Genomic DNA, 23,015 nt, shown 5'->3' with positions numbered 1-23,015 from the left:
CAGTAATGTACAACTATGTATCATTAAGAGCAATAACTTCTACCTAAATTAGAATGTTGAAACAAATAAAGTTTGGCTAATCAGATATGAAATTTTGGCACCAAAGTTTATTATTTAAGGGGGCCATCCCCCTGCTTTGCATAACTGATTCCAGTTCATAGATTTGAAGGTTCTAGTTAAAAAGACAAATACAAGAAATCAATACTTGGCCCCAGACAACTACGTAATGTAAGACCAAACAGAAATATAGCACATCTGCCTTCTCTGTTGCCTAACCACTCCCAGAGCCATATTTTACTTATATTTTCATGTGAAAAATCCCACATCCATGATTCCTTGGGTTAGTAGAACCAAAACATACATATTGTACCAAATTTGTATGTGGGAAATGACAACTTCGGTAAACCATTTCCTGGGAGCTGTAACCTACACCACAATAGTATGGCATGATTAAACATTATGCACCAAACCTAAGGGGAAGTTGAGGGTTTATATATACAGTCACCAGACTTTAAGGTATCTTCCTAATCCAATTATCTTTTGTATGTTCTAAGCATTTTGCAGGTTGCCATGGACTGCTGACCTCATAAATCTGCAGCTAGACTCCCTAATACTCCTCGCTTTATAAACATGTGAACTTTAGCCCGTTTATCTTTTTCTTTTCTTTTTTTACGATGACTTGAGCAAAACCCCACCCTGATCTTTCAGAGACCTTATAAATACATGCCCATTGTGTTGTCCTCCCTTCAGTAAGCACAGAGAGTCACATGAAATACTGCTGCTATTAGTAAAAAGAATAGATGGCATTATAGAAATTCTGTTGGACTGGGAAGCCAAGTTTAAACCCTGTTCTTTCATACAGGTAACTGTTCTTGGATGGGGTGGAAACAGCAATTCGTTATTTAAAACTGTAAAGACCAAGTTTCGAACCGAGTGGCGATTCTCAAGCACAACATACAGGCCTTAACTGAAATGCCTGTACGTTTTATGATTTGCATAACAGCCTGTTATATAAGGCATACATACCAGCTTTCAAAGGCTTAAGTTATAAACCATTGGCACTTTGTTCCTAAAGGACTCCTTTTCATTCTGTCACCAAACAGGGAGAAAACAGCAGCAAGCAGGACCTGAAAGGTCACTAGCTTATTAAATCTGACTCAAGAATGTGAAGATCTAATGACACATGCTCCTGACTGCTCTATTTAAGATGTGCAAATAATGCAAACAAACATTTTCAGAAACCATAAGATAATAGCTAAGTAAATAACTAAGAAGAAAGAAGCAAACTCTGAGCTGCTGTGCTTGGAAGAGGAGAAGGGGTGGGGAGGGGGTGAGAACAAGTTTTTAATTCATATATTTCTCAAGTTATTTAACATCACGCTGTATTGATTCCCATTTGTTGGCCCATAACTTTATTTGTAAACTAAGAAGCACAGCATACCAACTGTAGGCAGAAATTAATCCAGGATCTACTATTAGATCTCAGAGTGATTTGCAGTAAATTGTATACCTAATTCCCAATTATCTAACAATAGCAGCATCCAAAACCATTTGATCCTCCCTAATTGAGGATGGTGATAAAGAATGTTTGGTGGAGGAAGTGGGAATAGATTTTATCTAAAGAGACTTATGAGTTTAGTTCTGGTATGAGTTTTAATTTGTGAGCTGTCCCTGGCCTCACAACACTGGCAAAACACTGCCTGTCTGAATTTGCATCTATCTGAACATGGCACCTTACTGTAGTTTATACCCAACTCAAACAAATAGTAAGCCTAAAATGTTAGCTTCCACTAGGTGGAACACTTTGGTAAGATCACTTTCATACAAATGAAAGAATTCATATCAAATGCCGATTAAACTTATCTTAAATAATTTTCAGTGATGTACTTAAATTTATCCCTTGATAGGTTGCCTCCCCTCTATGGCAGGGGTGCAGTGCGTTCACTCTAGTTTATGCATTGCCTTGTAGAGAGAAAAAGTCCTCAAAATTAAACATCCATGGTTAGAACCGGACACAGATTCCTAAATTCTCCAATCTGAGATGCTGAGAACAAGAACATGGATGGCAGCTAAGAGCAGGTACCTGCAAACATCACATTCAGAAGATTGTTTCTTTTGTTCTAATAATGGGAAAAGGTCTCTCCTCCTGTCTTTAGCATATTTCTACATGTACATCCACTGAATTCCAGATACAGGTAGTCCTTGACTTACAAGCACAAATGAGCCCAAAATTTCTGTTGCTAAGTGAGTCAGTTATTAAGTGATTTTTATCCCATTTTATGACCTTTCTTGCCACCGATGTCAAATGAATCCTTGCAGTTGTTAAATTAGTAACGTGACTGTTAAGTGAATCTGGCTTCCCCATTACTTTGCTTGTCTGAAGGTCACAAAAGCTGATCCCATGACCCTGGGACACTGCAATCGTCATAAATATGAGTCAGTTGCCAAGCCTCTGAATTTTGATCACATGACCATGGGGATGCATGTCGTAAGCGTGAAAAATTGTCATAAGTCACTTTTTCAGTGCTGTTGTTACTTTGAACAGTCACTAAATGAAATGTTATAAGTTGAGGACTACCTGTATAGATAGATGAAGCATAAACAACCACAATTCAAGTGATACAAAGGAATAAAAAAAGAACGAAGCGGTAAATTTACATTTTCTATTATTAAGTTATGAAATTTTCAATTTTTCTGTCAGTTTATTCCTATCTATTATTTCTATTTATCCTCTGCTTTTCTTACAGGAAACCATGGCATGCTATAGCTGCTTCTCTTCACAAGAATCCTCGCTGAGTGAGAGGTGACTGCACTAAACAGCCCTTTCTCCAAAAACTACCCCGATTCCCAGTCAGCTTTCTAATTTCATTCTACCACTCAATACACCAAATCAAATAAAAATAACTGGTTAATGATACTAAACCATAGTTCCCAACTATCAATAGTAGCTTTAATCCAGATAATTTTCTCCAACTTCCATATAAAATGTTACAAAAGCCAAAAAATCTTAATAATACAAACACAGGATTTCTCATCATGTATTATCTTCAAGTGAAGGCTTTCTTACTTAGCATAATGGAGATCTGGAATGCCAGGGAAGAAAAACGGCAAACTGAAAATGGCTCTGAAGGATGCAACAGAACAAAGAGCCAGTGAGCAGACCGTCTTTTTGTAATTCTTTATGGACAAGGAGAGAACATGGGGATTGCCCAAAAATGCTTCACAGTTTCTCCTCATGAGGAAACTGCAAGAGAGGTGTCTCCAGCAGGTTTAGAGCTCTAGTTGACAAGGGAATAAACTATCTTGCCCAAACCACAGGTGGTATCTTTAAAAGGATACTGGGTTCGCATTCTACCCTTTCTGATCTCTTTTGAAAATTGCTTTTTAATTGCTTTTCAGATACTCAGAACTTTTGGATCAAAGGATTTTACAGTACTGGGTGAGGTTCCTTAAATCCTTAGTGAAATCACTTATAAATACAAGTTTAAGGACTTTTTAAAAATCTGGATAAACAATACAGGGGTGATTAAAATTTTAATTTTAGAAAGTTACAAACATCCATCTTTATAAAAAGTGAAGGTAATTTTGAAATAAGATTTTGCAATTAATTATAAGGAATTCTTCTTTTGGAAAAATGTTTTTGTCTTGAATTCTTAAAAACAGTAAGATCCAACTTTAAAAATTGGACATCATAGAAAACGAGAAGCAATTAAGGATTACAATTAAAGGGAAAGAACATTAAAACTCAACGTACAAATTCAGAATGAAGCAAAATATTTTAACATTGGACATACTGAAAGGAATTTTTCAACAATGTACTCCGAAGTTAATTTTAAGAACGTCTGTCTCATAGGTAGACTATGTATTAAAGCTGCTATGGAGAACAAATATTACCTGATGTGATTGAAATTGATTTGAAAGTGCATTTAAAAATGACTAGCTACAAGAATGACATGGAAAAAGATGTTACACCAGACATAGAAAAGAAACTAGTTGATGTTTTAATAATTAAGAGGAATGTACATATAACAAGCCAAGAGAGTGACATGGATAATTTTCTTATACCGGATTTACAAAAGAGGCTTGTTAAAACTTTGAAGAATCTCGTGGGAAAGAAAAAATGAAAAGAAATCAAGTTCTAGACCATTATTTGATGATAAAGATTGTTAGAAGGAAACGAAAAGAATATAAAATTGGTTTATTTGATCAAGGTTAAAATAATTGTTATTTCATCTAACACTCAATGGACAATTGTTGATCAAGATTGAAATGACAAGATTTTAAGGATTTTTTCCCCTTTCTTTTCTATTTTTTCCCCCACACCTTCTATTTTTCCTTTTTCTTTTAGGGTTTGCATCATTGTGAATTGTAATTCTAATAACATTTCTATAAAAATAGGATGAGTGGGATCCAAGACATTTAGAAAACACTAAGTGATTCCTCATTATGGTACATATATGCTGTAACAAATCTCATTACAATTTAAAATTTGTAAACTACTATCAGGCATGTCTGCTTTGATAACCTATCTAATCAGATAGGTAATCTAGAACCAATGACAACTATCTTGGTCCCTATCTCCTGGGTATTTGCTGAATACAAATTCCTCTCAAGGCCAAATTAAACACTGCAGCAACACAACCTATGCATCACCGAATCCAAAACTTGTGATTTCCAATGCTGAACAGATGATCCACTGAAATCCCAGCACTGGGCAGGCAAGAATGTTGAACATTTTTCTGTCCCTTGATGTTTGCTGGGTAAATATTATTTTTCATCTGAGATCTTCATCTGAAGCAAAAATTAGGGTAAGATGAGAAAGAGCAAGATTTGACAGAATCCTCTTGCCTGTCTGTGAGACGTTCAATGCTCCCACCTCTTCTGAATAGGGTGGAAACTCCCACAACAGACTTAAGTTAGTCAAGGTGTTAACATCTAATTGAATTTGTCTATGGAGAGTCTCAGTCATCCAGGTCATGCTTGTTCCAAAGGTGCTTTTTTTCCAAGAGGCAACTGGACTTTCTGGTTTTTCTTTGAAGATGTTTCGCTTCTCATCCAAGAAGCTTCTTCAGCTCTAACTGGATGGTGGGGATGAATAGTGGGGAATCCTTCCATTCACCACCATCCAGTCAGAGCTGAAGAAGCTTCTTGGATGAGAAGCGAAATGTCTTCAAAGAAAAAAAAAAAGAAAATAAGTCCAGTTGCCTCTTGAAAAAAGCACCTTTGGGACATCTAATTGAATTCCTCAGGTCCTGAAAAGTCTTCTAAAGCCTCACTGATTCCTCTAAAGGCCCAAAGCAAAAAGGAACACAACTTATCTTTAAATTCTGGAACAACCTAAAAAAGCTACCTGTGCTATCATGAGCTCCAGCATCACTTTCTTTAGACTGGGGGATAAGCCCGTTTCTTCTCAGACAGTAGTTGGCAACTCCATGTTTGCGTAAGAGGTGGCGTTCACAGTTAGATTTGGTAGAAAAGAAGGCATCACATTTTTGACAAGGGAAGGGCTTCTGACCTGAATGAAGCAGGGAAAAAAAACATATTTATCTTTTTTTTTCTAATGTATCAGAGGAGCTCCTTGTGTTTTCCTATCCCTTCAACTTAGTTTGAACAACTTTGACTCAGCTCAGTCCTAAATCGATTAATTTTATTTTAAAAAGGTCCCTAATAAATTTGAAGCAATTTATTTCCCAAGTAGCACGTTCAGGATTCCAGTATAGCCATACATAAAATAACCTAAGAAAGATAGACTGACTCTGAAACCCCAAAAGTCTGAGAGTTCTCCAATATAATTGCCTGAAAAATCACTTAATAACAAATAACTATTTTGAGATGTTTGGTATCAGTGGAATACACTGTAATCAATTGTTCATATGACACCACATAAATCCAGAAGGAAATATATGATTGGCTGAAAATGATCATAGCTTCTGTGGCCCATTTAGAACTGATCTACAAGGTCATGGGCTTGATAAAATGAAAGGCAACTATAGAACTGGCTTGCAACCTTCCTTTGGCATTTAAACTCATCCAAAAGCTTCCATCAGTTACTTAAAGGGAAGATTCTTTCATTTCACACATTTATTTAAGTCCCCAATAAATTTCCATGGTGCTATGTGTCTAATTAGAACACTCCATGATATCATTCCTTATTCAATCCACCTGCAAGGAATGAGTTCTGAGCTCAAGAAAAAGAAAGTTCATGACAAAATTAGAGACATGGCTATGGAAACATATGATTAATTCATTTTATAAAGTAAAATTCCAAAGAGATAAGGTATGTGATAGAGAAAAAACAGATAGGGCATAGGGCATGGAGAAACAAGATGCTTCAGAAAAGTTAACTATCAGAATCGTTACTACCTCTGGCCATTTCTATAGCAAGAAAAAGGCTTAAAAGTTAGCTGCCTAAGGAAGGCCACAATTCCTCGTAGTTGCATGTATCTTCGATCAATTCACACACAGCTATAAAAACAAACATTAGAAGGCAGAACAAAAATCTCTCCTAGTCAAGTCATCAAAATACAATTTGCAATGCCAGCTGGGCTTCATAAGTAAAATAACATACAACTAGTCATGCCATTCAACCATGCATAAAGGTAGCCTCTAATCATCTTGAAACCCCCAAAAGAACATGAGGCAGGAAAAGGAGAATAGTGGAATATCACAAAACAGAAAGCAGGAATGAATCAGTGTGTCCAAATACTTTTTTCAAGTATATTTCAAGCATTACAATCTCTCAAGAGTCTTCCTAATCACTGCTCGGGTAGTAGGAATTTTCACAGTTCATTAATGGACATTTTTTTCAGATACACACATAAGCCTCCGGGAACAGATAATTTCAGAAAATAAATACTATGTTATTTAATCTCTCTGTTAAAAAAAAAAAATCGTGTTACCATATTGTGCAACAGGTCCAAATAAAAGTCTCAGTATGATCTGTATTAAATAATAATGCATTAGGCCAATTATGACAAACCTACGCCAGCATTCACCTACACCCAGCAACAATTATTCTCAAAAGTATGCCCCATTCTTCTGCAATTTTCTGAAGGTTGTAGAGGCCATGTAAGAAAAAGATGTACTTTTGTGCGACCTCTAGAACCTTTAGAAGTTGCGCGAGGCCATGCTCTTACAAAAAGAAGCCTCCAAAAATCACACGAGAATGGGGTGTGGATTGTGCAATTTTCCAAGGCTGCAGAGGCTGTGGAAGAGCCTTCCCCAAAGCTGCTTCAAGAATGAAGGTCTTGTGCGACCCAGAGCAGCTTTTGGGGAGACTGCACAGGCTTAAAAATAAGCAGCACATGGAAGATCCTGGGGGGTGGAGGGGTGTAAGCTGAAGCTGAGGCCTGGTCCTTGACTTTAGGCCCAGCCTCAGGGCTACCACCAACTGCTGCTGTTCAAGGTAGCCTAGATTTTTTTTTGGGGGGGGGGGGAGAGAAATAAAGAATTGTTTGTTTTGTTTGGTGAGGGGAGGGGAGGGGAGGGGAGGGGAGGCAATGACATGCCAGCAAAATCAAGTTAGGCATTTTCTGAATTTTTGACACACTGAGCCCAAAAAGTTCTGGTTAGTCTCTAAACATGGTGGGCTTAAACTCTCATAATCTTCTCTTGGCAATTAAAGGAACTGGTTTTGTACGATTAGAAAGTGCTAAAATTGTGAACCAGGACCAAAATCTTTTTATTTTCCACTTAACAGCTTTTTCCTTTAAGAAGAGGGAGAAAAAAAACATCCACAAAATCTTGATACTGGAGCAAGAGCTACTGTGGGAATCTTGTCATTGCAGTGTGAGATTTTAGGAATGTTTTCCAAGTTTGAATTTGTCATTTTCTTCCTCCCCGCCCCATTCTGCTGCAGAAACAAATGAATCAACACTGAGAAATAGGTGATCATAACCACAGTGGAGTCAATGGCAGATATTTAAGGATAATACAGGCTGTGTGGTAGACATGGAGGGCTTGCTCTGATTTATTCATCATTACACCAACATTACAAGAAAAAATAGAAACAAATAAAAACAGGTGAGAAACAATGAAATTAAATTGATGGAGGGAAAGTTAATGTACTGTATTTTGTTGTAATTGTATGAAATCCCAGCTCCAGGGAGTAGCAGTTAATACTGAAGTTACCACAGGAATGACATAAATATATGGCAGTGCCCAATTCATTCATCAATTGTACATATTATCAAGATTTGGTTGGTATGTAGTGTGGACAGTCCCTTCCCTTCAACAGACAAGCTTTCTTCTGAATGTTCTGGGCCTTTGGCATGAACATTGAATTTATATCTGGTGGTAGTGGTTGTTGTTGTTATTTTTTGAGGGGTGGGGCTTCTGAAAAGGAGGGAAAATCACACAAAGCAAATATTCACATGGAGCTATAGGAGGGATTATTTGTAAAGGCAAGAAGAGGGCTGTTATATTGTTCTTAAACCTGCTATTTCAGCATTGACCCAGCTGAATGAATTCACCAGGGAATAGTTTGCCAAGCATTGCAATACCCAAGTTTTCCCAATTTGAATAGTATTAATAGATTCAGCATGTTACAGCAACATCTAATGTACAGAATATATTTCCATTCAATCAATTTAGTTCAGATTCTTTCCAAATGCTCTACACCTACTGTTATGCATTCTACACTTATTATTAGCAATAGTGTTCATATTTATCAAATTTATATCTCATCACAATCTAAATGGATGCTCATCAGGTTACAGCAAATAGGTATTTATGAAAAATAGCTTCACCCATGAACAATAAACTGTCCTTATTCCCCTTCCTTTGCTACATTGCATCCCAGAGGGTGTCTCATGCTATGAGAAAGTCTATTAATACTTAGCCCTTTTAATGCATGTAGAAGTATGAACTATGGGGTTCTTTTTTAAGTGACAGAGCCAGCCAACAAGTTCTAGACAATACAGTCCAAAACGATGAGTTAAATCAACAAAGAGAATTATTTGGGGAGGCTATAATTAAGATTTTAAAAATGACCTGGGTCTACTCTGAGTTCAGTGGTAAAGACTAAATTGGCAGAAGTTATCTTCTACACCCGGAATGGTGAAGCCACATTTTTTAAGGAAAAGGCTAAGACTTTTGGTTAGCATGGTTCATCTCATTCAGGAGTAAGCAGCTACTCTGAGTCAAGGACCGTTAATCATCTTGGCTTGATTCCAATTTTGGAATTTCTTCTTTTGTGCCACTACTGGTGACAAATATTTTAGGACTATTCTCCTATTGCAGTTACCCAACACTAAACTGCCATTCTTGCAAATAGGTTTAATTCCTTCCTGTAGATTCTATCCTTTCCTGATGACAGCACCATAAAAGGAAATAAGATTGGCGAAGAGGCTAATCCTTTGATTCCCTCATTTGAGACAATGCAAGCACCTATACTGGGTGCTTAAGCAGGCCAACTGCTCTGGCTGCCCCACGCAGCTGTCCTTGAAAATGGTGGGAGAAATACTATGTATGAGCAATGCATTTTAATAATTAATCACTGTCTTCAATGCCAATCTGTTGCCCTTTATTATTTGCAAACTTCAACAGCCTAGTCAATCCACAAGTGTTCCTATTGCCTCTAACACTGAATGCTCTAAAATATCAAAACAGAAAACAATTGTTTGAATTCAGAATTAATAAGACGAGGGAATATATTTAAGATGGCAAGAAAGAAGTATGGGGGGTGGTATAGGTAAGAAAAGGCATAACAATATTCATAAACCTAACAAATAGCATTTACCAGCAGTATATGAATCGTAGGAATTTAACGACATTACTTAACTGCAAACAGATTTGCAAAAACAAAGCTAGTTAGTGTATTTTTCACACACTCTTAACCACAATAGTGATTTTTTTTCCCTCTTACCAAAGCCAAATGTAATAAAGAAAGATCCCTATCTTAGAATCTGGAAGCTAAGTTTAAATAAACAAAAAGCTCTGATGCCATTTATTAAAATAGAGACCCATATAAAGAAAGACAAAAAGGAAGAGTAGATGTATGTCTCTTTCTCCCTTCCATCTATGCTTGAGGAGAGTCAATAGAAAGGCATTTTTTCCTCACCGTGGCTTTCAATTCAAGAATCGGATACATCAAAATCAGGGCATGTCTAGTCGTTGAGTGATAGCAAATTTTAGATATTCTACATGGGGCAGGATGATCTTTTTAGTAATTTTCTGCAAGCATCATAGATATTAAAAGTTAATGCAAGTTTTGTCAGCAATTCCTTTAGAACGGGGGGCGGGGGGGGAACGATGGCCCTTTATGACTTGTAGACTTCAACTCCCAGAATTCCTGAGCCATGAAAAGCAACTTCTAATGAAGGCAATGAAGACAGGAGGAGCAGAAAGGAGCAGCACTGTGGCCTTCTTTCCTTTATTGTTATTCCAAATACTGCTCAATATTTTTCTTTTTTCCACTGCATTGAAGTGTAGGAGGAAGCAATGTTTAAGCCTCACAAATGGAAAAACTGAGAAGGGAAACAAATCTGACAGCAGGAAAACAGAAGATGTACTCTTCCCTTCTGCTGTTTCTTTCCTCCCAATCTATTTAACCCAACCTTTGCTCTCTCAGCTTTTCCCAACCTGGATCCTCCAGATAACCTTGGCATTTACTTCCCATTATCTCTAACGCCTGATAAACGCCTGTGGATAAGAGTCAAAACCCTATAGCTACTCTAGTTGACAAGGAGGGAGAATTAAGTCAGAAATCCTCACTTATCTATCATTTAAAAAAAAAAAAAGATTCTACAGAATGAATTTAGGGCATAGCAAAACTACTTCTGCAACACCTTCTAGTTTTGCTTTTTGTCAGAAAAAACTCAGAGCAGTAGTTAGAGGTTAAGAGATTAAGTTGCCACAGTAGAATTTGGCACTGTAGCCATGAGTCCTGGGTTCTCCCACCCCCGATACACTCTACCCTGTTTGGTTGCCGCAAATTATAGACTGTCATGCTCAAAATAGAAAACTGGGCTGTAAATCAGGATTTGATCTTACAAGTACAAGGGACAACCCTCTAGCATGAGGTCAACTGCTGTTAATCCATGCAAATAGAGAGGAGGGGGAGCGTGTTGTCTGGTTGATTGTGTGTAGTTCAATTATGTTCTGCTGCCGTTCTATAATGTTTGAAGTTATGAACGTTTTTCATCACCAGGCTGTGCTTCACCTTTGTGTCTATTGCTTTTAACTGTTAGCCACCCAGAGTCATCTATAAGGGATGGACAGCTATATAAATCTACCAAATTAAATTATTGGTGCACAAATATAGTGCACAGTCATACATTTCCCAATTAAAACAACAACAACAACAACAGGATGTCCCCAGAATGGTGCAGTAGAAGGTAAATTTATCCATACACTAAAGCTGGCAGATTTTCCTGGTAATTCCTTTTGGATGTAATGAATGAATGATGCTTTTCCCTCTAGATCCCTCCCGGTCACTCAACTAAGATTCCTGTGAGCGTATCCTGCCCCTCCCTAACCCACCCACCCGCCCCCGGCCATTTTGTAAGAGCTTTCTTACCTGTATGAGTGAGCATGTGCCTCTGCAAAGAACTTGCCCAGGGGAAAATTCTAGGGCAGTGGGGGCACTTGATTTTCTGAATGCAGTTTGAGTAGGCATTTCGCTTTCCACGCAGGAGCTTGTCTTCAACAGCCTCTCTCTCTTCCTCGCTAGCTCCGTTTTTATCAGCCGCTTCTTTAAAGTCTGCAGTTGATTGTAGAAATGTGCTAAATTTATTGGTGTCTGTGGTTGCCAGCATTTTCTCTATGCTGGCAAACTCCCCGCTTGATTCCAAGTCCAGACCGCTGCTTGCTTTGGGCTTGTTTTTTGTGCCTTTCTTTCTGCCTCTTTTCTTTACCGATCCAGACGTCGAGGATTTCTGGGACCCCGTTGGACTGCTGGTGCTCTTCGTTAAGTCACTGGGAGTGTTGGTATCTGTTTGGATAGTGGCTAGGAGAGTTGCTTTAGGACTGGGGCTTCCTAACTTTTCAGAGGTGGTAGAGCTGCCAATGGCCACCTTGGGGACAGGGTCTGAGACTTCTGCTTTGAGCAAAGCCGGAGCAGAAGCCACAGATGAAATAATCTGTGCAATGGAAGCGAGGGGTGGCAGTTCTTTTGTTGCGAGAGGTTTTGGCAGGAGAAGCGGAGGTTTGGGCCTCAAAGGCCTCAGCAAAACCGAGTTCCCCAAGATGCCTGGAGAAATTATTGGGACAGTCAAATGAAGTGGTCCCTTCAGTGGTTGGGAATGTCTGAGAGCTGTGTTTTCCAGGTTGCCGTTAGCTGGAGGAGGCGGTAGACAGCCTTGGAGTTTTTCATCGTGACCATCATGGAGCTCTTGCTTCTTATCCTCACTCATGCTACCCTCATCGCTGTCCTTTTTTGGAGGCTTGGGAATTGACAGATCAATGGGCTCCATGGAGCTGTCGTAGAGAGAGGACCCGAATGGGTTCTCTTGCTTGACCAGTACAGAATTCAGGGTTTTGTTCTTTTGTGAGAAATCTAAAGGCTCATCAAAATCCATTGGGAAGTTATTTGCAGTTTCAAGTTTGATCGATGCATGAGAGGGAGCCCCCCTTAAAAAGCCATTCTGCGATTCCAGGAAAGGTGACACAGATTTGCAATCCAGATAAGTGCTTTCTTCCAGTAACACAGGGTCAGGCTGGCTTTCTGGAGGAGTGCAGTCCACGGCCAGCACATAGCTCTCAATTTCCCGCTCCTGGATGTGCAAATGCTGCTTGAGGATATGATGAATGCAGTTCCGCTTGGCTGAGAAGGCAGTGCCGCACTCCTTACATTCAAATGGCTTCTTCTTCTGGCAGCTGCTATGTGTCCTCATGTGGACACGGAGGGCACGGTAATGTTTAAGGTCCTCCCCGCAGAATTTGCACACGGTGTCTGGGGAGCAGAAAGCATCGACCATCTCGGCCGCATTGCTGGCCACATACTCAATATTCTTCTCGATTTCCTTTCTAGTTGTTTTGAGGTGTTTCTTGCGCAGGTGCCTTTCGCAGTTGGCTTTCACCGTGAAAGGGTAGTGGCAGATCTTGCAAATGTACGGCCGCTCCCCACTGTGCGTTCTCAAGTGCCGGATCAGGGCTGCCTTGTCGGCTGCAATGTAGTCACAGATGTTACACTGATAAGGGGAGATACCTAAGTGAGAACGGATATGAGCTCTTAAGACTCCAGAGAACGGGAACACCTGCTCACAAAAACGGCACGGATACAAAACTTTCCTCACAGCTGGGGTTTTCTTGTTTGCGGTTCCAGTCATGATGGCCTTGAAGTCTCGCTCAGTCACCTCTTGTTTTATTTTTGTCCCCATTGTCAAAGGCAAAAGGGCTTCTATGATTCTGTCTTGCTCCAGCTGAGTTTTCATTTCATGTTGAGCCAAAGATTCTGGCTTAGCCTGGGGAGAAGGACTGGAGTTTGTTCTGGATTTATTGTGTGTGATGGAAGAATCTGAAGTTGATTCTTGGTCTGAGGTTTTGACCATTTTGGGCGGTACTGGAGGAAGGCTTGGGCTGATACATCCTGGCGAGGCTTGCTGAGTGTTGACCAATGGAGGTGGTGTTGAACTTGCTACAGCAGTCCTAGGGGTTACCAATGGCTTTGGCTTCAGTGGAGGCATATGTTTGAATATGGATGGGATAGGGATATGAGATGCCTTAGACAGCGGTGGGAGGTTGATTTGTGGAGTCGCTGAGGACGCCATCTTTAGGATCTGCTGGATATCTGCTAATTCACCAGAAATGGGTTTAACAACAATGCTATTGTCAGGCTGGATTATGAAGCCTTTCTGGAAAGGCTGTAGTGAGAGTAGCTTCATATTTTCTTTTGTAGGGGGAAGGACTGAAAAGGGGCCTCCCACAGAAGCACCCTCCAGAGGGGATAGGTTCAACTGGTTATCACTTCCAGGTTCCTGAGGTAGGTTACATTTCAGTGTTCGTAGCTGCATTTCTTGGACCTCATCATCTGGCACGAGCTCCTCCCGCTTGACAGATTCAATATCTTTGGTATGCTGCAGCCCCAAGGATGCCATATAAGCTTTTAGGTCTGCGTCCTCTGAGTGCAGGTTGTGCACTTCTCTTCCCTGATCGGTTGCATGGGTGTCTTTGTGCAGCTTGAGCGCTGAGAGCATGGGGAATGCCTTGTTGCATACATCACAGATATAGCGATGATAATCACTGGTGCATCTCCGCAGGTTTGTTTCACACCAAACCTAGGAGACATCACAAGAAAACACATGAGCATTAAATTATCCACAAAATCCAAAGGTCAACAGCAGCCAGTTTTTGTGCAACTGAAACTGATTCCAAGAGACCGATGCATCAAATATTTAGTTCCCAATTCTCTTCTAAATTAAATAGAAAAGGAAGTATGGTTATTACACAAACAGCCAGGTCAAATGAGCAAATACCTGAGAAATGCGAGGAAATTTCCTACAAGAAAAGTCTGTGAAGCCCAAATCATGGAAGCCGGCAGGAATTGAAGGATTGTTCTGAATATAAGGCTTTCCAGTTGAATCCTTTGGAAGCTGTTTATGAATAACTGCATTATGCCGCAATAACCCCCGGTGTGTGCGGAAGGTAATACAGCAGACATCACACCTAGAGAGAGGAAAAGAGCATAATTACTTATGAGAAAGATACATAATCACACCATTGGTATCAGTCCAAACAGAACACTGTTTCTTACCATTCTCTTTCCTTGTAAAAACAGAGCTAGTATAATGGAAAACCAGATGCTAAAAAGTTCCTATAACCAAGGCAAGTAACCGTTGCTTCTGGATAACCAAGATGATCATCTCCCAACAGGATTTGTTGGCTTTGACTTGGCATGACATGTGAATCTATCTGTAATTCATGGCATGCATGGTTTATGGCAGTGAAGCTCAGTCAGAGATCCCCAGGCTATGTATAAGTCCTGTCAAACTTTGACTATGACACTCAGAACGACTCTAAAAGTGGTTACCAAATTGTGAAGTTTATATGATGTAGGGTGCAAATTATTAAAGAAATAGGGAGAAATCATGGTAACTGTATTCAACATGTCAATTAACTTACAATTAATTTTAATTTGTTTTAATTTAAAATACGGATTTTTGCCTTGACCCCACCCAAGTATTGCTCCTGCCTCTGTTAAATTCAATTGTTTTAATGATGCGATGTTTTACGTGAATCCAATCACATCAGGTCGGAAAACAGCATTCTAAACTCAACACCTGTTGCCATGATTGCAGATGGAAATCTGAAGTCACAGCAGCAGAGCGAGAAGTAGTCACCCAAAAACATCAACCAGACACACTTCATTTCAAAACCCGGCTCCTCCCAAGACCTCCCACTTACTCTCTGGCACCTTGTTTCCACATCTCCTCCAAAAACAATAAGGGTCATTGTGAGTGGACTCTAAAGGCATGAAAGATGAAAACAGAGATATAGTCTTTGGGCTTTTAAGGTCTCTCCTGCGAATCCCACTTGGGAGCATCAAACAGCTGGAACGAGGCCATTACAGAGAAAAGAGCAATAAACTATGTAACAGCAGCTAGCTAGAGGAAGATAGCAAACCACCAGGGAAATATTAACCAATTATCTTCTCCACTGATAGAGACATATTGAACATACTGTAAAAAAGGGGCTCTTACTTTCACACTAATGCTCAGGTTGACCAAGGAAAAATAATTATAAACTCATCCTGAACACAACACTTTAGCTTTGCAAATAAATCCACAGATATCTTAATCCAGGATGACTTTTCAAATTACTAGTTTAATTCCCCCAAATATCTGTATCAAAGTACTGCGCCTAACAATGGGTTCATTGACATTTAGATTTCACTTTGAGCAGTGAAATGTCTCTGTTACCACTAAGGATATAGATAAATTAGCTTAAATGCCGTTTGATGGAACTTTATGATCCTATTCCCAGTAAGAATCAATGTAGTACTAACTGCAATAAAGGCCAGGAAATATAAACAACTTTGTACAGAGTTCTACTATTAATTCTTGCAATAGATGTGAAAAGGATATAATTAAAACCAGGCGATTCATAAGCATTTATGGACAGCATCTTTAAGGACCAATTTTGAGCCTCTTTATTGAATTTTAAAGTACTTTTTATACAGAAGTTGCCTGTGTCAATGGAGAAAACATATGATAAACACCTTGAACATAATGATATCAAAAAAGAGAGAAAACAAAAAACGTGCAATCTTAATGTGAACACCTCACACATAATGTCAAGCTAAATACAGATAGGATGGTTACATAAAGCAGAGATTGAAGCAGACAGAGGGATTTAAAGTAGAATGACTAACAAGAGTGACAACTAAAGCTGCTGTACTAGCAAGGCATTTTTCCAGCTGTTCTTCAGTGACAGTTTGATGCAAGCTGTGATATTAGCATCAGAAAACTAACATTTTTAGTTATTTGCAAACAGAACTTAACTTCCACTTCTTTTTCAATAACAGCAAAAACAAAAAAAATCAAGCTGTCCAACAAGAGTCAGATTTGTGTAACAGCACATTTACATGTGTGCAAAACATAAATTCCCTTGCACCAGGCATTCCAACAGGATTTTGCAATAATGTACAAAATTACATTTTAAAGCCTTTCTGTCATGTCAGCTACTGCATATAAAGAATATTCAAAAAGGACTTGAACATGAGTCTCTTGCGATTCTTGGTGTCAAAGGAAGGCATTCTGTCGCACATGCAGAGGTATTTTTATTATCTATCTCCTCCCCCCGCCCCAAGAGTCACAAATGAAAGAGGGAACTGATCATGATAAATGAGTATGGTGAAGGACAGCACAATTCTCAGATTATTTCCACTTTAATTCCAAATTAATAACATTTAAGTGGGCAGATTTAAAGATCTAGTTAAGGTTACTCGCGCTGAAATCAAAAGCAACAGAGAAATGCTTCACTTTTTCTTGAAATGTGCCCAGTGTTAGTACTTTGGTGCATGCAGTACTTTAGAGCTAAACCAGTGATGGCTAACCTTTTCCAGACCGAATGCCCAAAGCACACACATACAAACCCCCAAAATGCAATGCGTGTGTGCCCCCCCTGCATGTGCCCCACGCATGTATGCGCTCCCCGCACATGCCCCGCCCAGTGCATGCACCTGCGCCCCACCAATGCACGCTCTGCCCCACACACGTGCCCTGCCCCCGCACATGCGTGGCAGGGATCCGAAGACCAGCTGGCTAGCGGGAGGCGCACGCACAAGCTGGGGCGATGGAACTGGGGCAATGGCTTGCGTGCCATCAAGAGGGTGCTATGTGCCATCTCTGGCACGTATGCCATAGGTTCGCCATCACGGCCCTAAACTGTTTATTTTGTTTTGGTTTTTTTTAAAAAGTGACCCGGCTTTTAGCCATGGGGAGAAAAAGCTGTAAAACTGAACTGTACATAATTGTTTACATTAACCAATACTCAGGCAGAAGTTTCCTGATCATCACAAAAATTATTTTCTGAACCTTCAAATGCCCCTTTGCTTCTGCTTTAAGAAGAGATTGCCAGAATTCTAAAACAGCTTTGAAGTAAAAAAGCACTAAGTAGCCATTCAAAGCAAATGACTTATTCGCTGTTGAAAAGATTTCAATGTTCACCTTTATTAAATGTGCACTGGTTTATATCCCTGTTAACATTAGCAGTTTTTGCCTTTCAGGACAACCCCAACCCAGTCTTTTGCCCAGAAGTCTCTGAGAAATGGGATCAAACAGCTGCATTAATCCCCAGTTACTGGCACTAGAGGAGCTGGCATTAATACTGAAGGGAAAAGAGCCAAGGGTGAAAATCTGACCAACAGATAGTGGGACAAGACAACTGTTATTCAACAGCTTATAAACACAATCAAGAGCTTTTAGCTGCAAGAAAAGAGGTTCTATACTACGATGGGACTCAATTAATTCCCCAGTATATCATGCCAGCTGCTGTATGGAAATAATATTCCTCACCCTGCTTTAATAGGCTTGCCATTCCTTCTAGAAGGCAGAAGAACACTCCATGCACAAGTTTAGGTTGCAACCAGGAAGCTCTGGAAACTTCTCAGAGCACCCTGGCATTTTCAAATTAAGATTCCCATTCTGGCTTTCAGCTGAAGTGAAAGCAGAGCCTCCCAGGGAAAGGTTTGATAATGGTCAAGGAGGAGATTTAACAGATTAACAGAGTTTGAAGGGACCTTGTAGGTTACCTGGTCCAAAGCCTGAGGAGCAGCTGAAGAAGTAAGGTCTGAGAGGAGACTAAGCAAGTTTATACAAGTTTAGAATCTCTGGAGGGCAGAACAGGGAGGAGACAGGGCAGGAGGTATAAATTGGAGGAAAGGAGTCAATATTTGCTAATAAAAGTAATAAACTGAAAGTAAACATATGTCACAGACTTAGCTGTTCACTCCACAGGGTTACATGTTCATAAAAATCTGGCCCATTCAGATCTAAAAGCTCTTATTCATCAAAGTTGGTTCTTCTCTCTCTCTCTCTCTCTCTGCCTAATTGTATTCAAAAGTATAGTTGATTGTAAAATCCCTGATTATTCACATCATATTTTCAGCACCAAACCTTAAAGAAGCAGAATAGGATCAAATGATCTAACCCTATCCCCTCAGGTATTTTCCTACCAACCATAACATCTAAACCAAGCTTTGACACATTCTTAGCCCTTTTCCCTTTTAAACTCGGGTAGACATTTAACACCATACATTACAGAATTTACTGTGAAGGGATACCATCTTCAGTGCACACAATTTGCTTCCAGTTCCCAATCTCACATCACAAACACCAAAGCAATGAAGACGGTAATCCTGCAGAGTTTTATCTTCAGTTGATTAAAAAAAAAACATTTCAAGAATTATGTGCAATGCTATATACCCCAACATTCCACAAAACACTGGTTTACTGTGAACCAGCCATTGTTTTAAGTTCTTAGAGAGCTATTTTAAAGACAACGGGCAGATAGGAAGATGGACAGAAACCTAAGAATCATGGTATGCTGGCTGTCAAGGAAAGACAAAAGAAGAATGAAACCAGTGTCAGGCACAAACCTCCAATCAACTGCCCAAGAATGAAACTAACTTGTATTTTTGTTCAGTTGTCACAAGAGGATTTCTATTCTCCTAGGCAACTTTGAAAAGAAGAATGAAGGAGCTGGATTGAAGGCTGAGACTGACAGAAACACAGATAGGGAACAACTTACTTAAGTAGAACAGTTTTGATTGCAACCTGGGGTACCCCCAGGATTTGGCCAAACTTTTGTGTATTAAATTCCAGAAATCCAGAAGGGGTGAAGTACCAGACAATGGAGGACGAAAATGAAAATCCAAAGACCTACAGAGCAATTCAGCCCTGATGCCTGGGAAGATTATAAAACAGACCACAAAGAGAATGATCTTGGTGTGCTTTAAAAAACAATGTAACAATTACCAGAAGTCAACATGGGCTTGTTAACAACAACCAATCTTACTTTACCAGACTGCTGTAGACAAATCTTAATTTCAGCAAAGCACTTTAATAAAGTGTCTCATGACATACTGACTAGCAGACTCGTTAAAGGCACACTAAATCACACGAAACAAAACTGATCATATAGGTGGGTTTGAAAATCATATTTAAAGAGCACTTCTTCTTCATCAAATGAGTGGAGTATTAAGATTCAATCATGGGCCCTGAATTCTTGAACAAGTTTTTATTAAGGAACTGAATGAGGTAAAGCAAATGCTTATCAAATTTGCAAATGATACAAAAGTGGAGGGGATGTCTAACACCCTAAGAAGACAAAAATACAATTCAGAAATCAACTTGATAAGGTAGAGAAAAGGCTGAAAAGTTGAATGAAATTTTTAAAAGACAAATCTAAAAATAATGCATGTAGAGGCCTGAAATAATTTGAACAGGAATATGATAGAGGATACCAAGTTAAGCAATATTAGGTGTGAAGAAGTTTTGTGAGTAGGAGATGGCTGAAAAATCAGTATGACTCAGCATTGTGAGATGGCAGAAAGAGAGACAGACAGACAGACAGACAGACAGACAGACACACACACACACACACACACACACAGAGAGAGAGAGGGGGGGGAAAGGAAGAAAGAAAGGAAGAAAGAAAGAAAGAAAGAAAGAAAGAAAGAAAGAAAGAAAGAAAGAAAGAAAGAAAGAAAGAAAGAAAGAAAGAAAGAAAGAAAGAACTGCAATTTGCACATCAATTGATGTGTAATTTCCAAACCACAGGACAAAATACTTCTAACATTGGTCAGATCTCACTTCAGGTTTCCAGATCCCGGCACTATACTTTAAGGAGCATTCAATAAAATTGAAATAGCTTCAAAGAAAGCAACAAGGATGAACAGAGAACAAGAATATGGTATCCCAAGTACCGATCTTGTTCTATGCAACATCCTTTTAGGTAAAAGTGAGTTCAAGTTTCACCTTAGCCATGAAAGCCAGTTGGTGATTTTGGGCCAGTCACACTCTCTCAGCCACCTCACAAGGTTGTTAGGGGGAAAATAGGAGGAAAATGAATTGGACGTGTGTGTGTGTGTGTGTGTGTGTGTGTGTGTGTGTGTGTGTGTGTGTGTAAATAGAATTTAGGAGTCTGCCTAAAAGGATATCACACAGAAGAAAATCAATGCTATATTGCTAAAAAATGCCTGTAGAGCAGGGGTGAAATCCAGCAGGTTCTGACAGGTTCTGGAGAACTGGTAGCAGAAATTTTGAGTAGTTCGGAGAACTTGCAAATACCACCTCTGGCTGGCCCCAGAGTGGAGTAGGAATGGAGATTTTGCAGTATCCTTCCCCTGCCATGCCCACCAAGCCACACCCACAGAACCGGTAGTAAAAAAAAATTGGATTTCACCACTGTTACAGAGCCCATTACATTAAAAACAGGCCCCTTTAGAGCAGGGGTCTCCAACTTTGTCAACTTTAAGATTTGTGGACTTAATTTCCATTGCTTAAAAAATAGACAATACGGAATAATGGATTTAAATTGAAGGGAAATTCCAACTGAACATTAGGAAAAAAAAACCCTTTCTATTGGCAAATGAAGTTTAACAATGGAACAAATTACCGGAAAAGTAATATGTTCCTCTTTGCTGGTTGTGCTAAAACAGTTGCTAGACAGTCATTCACTTACACAGGATGGTCTTAGTGGCTTTAATCTTGATTCTATGATTTAAATCCTCATTCATCAAAAAGCCTTTTTGAGTAATTTAGTTTTGTTACTGCTGAAGCTGTTGAATGCTGAGGGGAAATAACATTTATAGCTTCAGTAGGAAAACCAAACCAGGCATGGGGCAGTTTCAGAAGAGAAAAATCCAACATGTGAAAGACTGCTTGTTTTTCCCTATTGGCCATGTGGCATTTCCCAGTTCGGCTAATTATATCATCGCTCCTATATAAATGCACCAAAATAGCTGGAGCCCTGCTGGCTGGCCTGACTGAAGAGAAAACTAGAGTCTTAACTAATCCTAGCAGGAGGGAAGCCAGGATGAAAAGGGCAGTGTTGTGCCCATCTCCTAGTGATGATGATGGTCCCTAGAAGACATCAGTCAGAGTTACCCTGCCCTAACTAGCCAGTGTGGCTAGCTCCAGGTTGTTTCAATGGGACAAGAGTCTAGACCTGAAGAGTAAATTCTAGGGTAAGCGCCTCATTTCCAGCCAATTGTCAGTGCAACAAAGGACCCTATTATTTTGCATACAGACACACACATAGCACTCATGGAGAGGGCTTCCCTTAGCCATAATTATCAAAAATGCATAATTTAAAGGTGTCACATCATCAAAAGAGGCTGGCTACCCCCTCAAAAGAGAAGTTTCTCACCCAGTCAATGCATGTGTTTTGAGCTCATACATTTACATTCAAAAGAGTTGGTGTATTGCTCACTCGCCAAGTATCAGACTGATCACCCCCTTCCTATTCACTTGCTAATTTGACAGTAGCAGAATAGGTTTGAATCCACCTGGTCACTTACAGCCTCTCTTTGCACAGTTTCAAAGGCAGGACTAGCAACCCTTCCTCAGACCTTATTTATTTGCACAATAATCCTGTGTGCACTTGAATCCCAAGGACCTATTCTGCCAAAAATATTTTGGGAGGCTTCATAGAATGATGCAATTAAAAATAAATTACTACGGACCTGCTATCCCTTCAACATCAGATTTACTATGCCAATAATGCTGATCTATTTCATTTCATTAACTTTATCAAAAGAGCTAAAGTAATTAGTTTTCAGGAAAAGGCGCTTCTATACAGGAAGCGTACACACACAGGACATACAGTATATATCAGCATACACATATGAGCACTTTCAAATGGGAGAATTCCTTCATTTTTTTTTGTTAAGAGCCAACTTAACAAAAAAAAAAAACCCTAGAAAGTGGAAACTTAGAAGAATTATACAATGCTACAAGTTATGAAGTTCACATTCCATGCAAAATCAAACAGAACACAATTACCACATTCACATAACAGCTTAGGCACAAACTGCTAAATCATAACGTGTGACATGTTGGTTCATATGGCCTGCTAAAAGAACAGCTAAATTCCTACAACATCTGAACTTCAAACTGCCCAATCTCACTTTTAGCACGATGTACAATGCGCCTTTGGTGTTTAGTCATGCCAGCCACATGACCATGGAGACGAGCACCACCCCCTAGAGTTGGAAACAACTAGCACATATGTGCGAGGGGAACCTTTACCTTTACCTTTACCATGTTATGGGAACTCGGTCTCTGAACCGAGGTCTTTGTGGCATGTCCACAAAGAGACTTACTGCGAGGCACATCTTAGACCTGTGTCTCAACTACTGATTGATACTCTATGCTAGATTAATTCCCAGCCTTGCACCACAGTATAATTTGAGTGCAACAGTATCATGTAGATTAGAGAATAGAAATGAGAACAGATTAGTGCATTCACAGGAACCTGATTGCACAAAGATCACACATTCCAAACCACTGTTTCCCAAACTAGGCAACTGTAAGATGTTGTAGGCCAAAATATTGCCTCCCAAGATGTATTTT

General features: G+C 39.5%; 1 protein-coding gene across 2 annotated transcripts in view; it reads right to left on the bottom strand.

Moving 5' to 3' along the window:
- RREB1 (ras responsive element binding protein 1) overlaps positions 1-23,015 on the bottom strand; it is a 70,316-nt gene that overhangs the window by 9,707 nt on the left and 37,594 nt on the right. Inside the window, exons 6-8 of one of the 2 annotated variants that reach the window (XM_070942524.1) lie at positions 14,415-14,604; positions 11,519-14,216; positions 5,351-5,515 (exon numbers count right to left, since the gene is read on the bottom strand). In XM_070942524.1, coding sequence (XP_070798625.1) covers positions 5,351-5,515; positions 11,519-14,216; positions 14,415-14,604 — 3,053 coding nt within the window. The remainder of the gene's footprint in view (positions 1-5,350; positions 5,516-11,518; positions 14,217-14,414; positions 14,605-23,015) is intronic. The other variant, XM_070942523.1, reaches the window with a different exon arrangement.

The sequence above is a fragment of the Pituophis catenifer genome, unplaced genomic scaffold, assembly GCF_029215685.1.
Source record: "Pituophis catenifer annectens isolate HBS135680 unplaced genomic scaffold, rPitCat1.0.hap2 SCAF_3, whole genome shotgun sequence".
NCBI classification, from domain to species: domain Eukaryota; kingdom Metazoa; phylum Chordata; class Lepidosauria; order Squamata; family Colubridae; genus Pituophis; species Pituophis catenifer.
The sequence above is the reverse complement of the archived record's forward strand: the minus strand, read 5'-3'. Positions and strand labels throughout refer to the sequence as shown.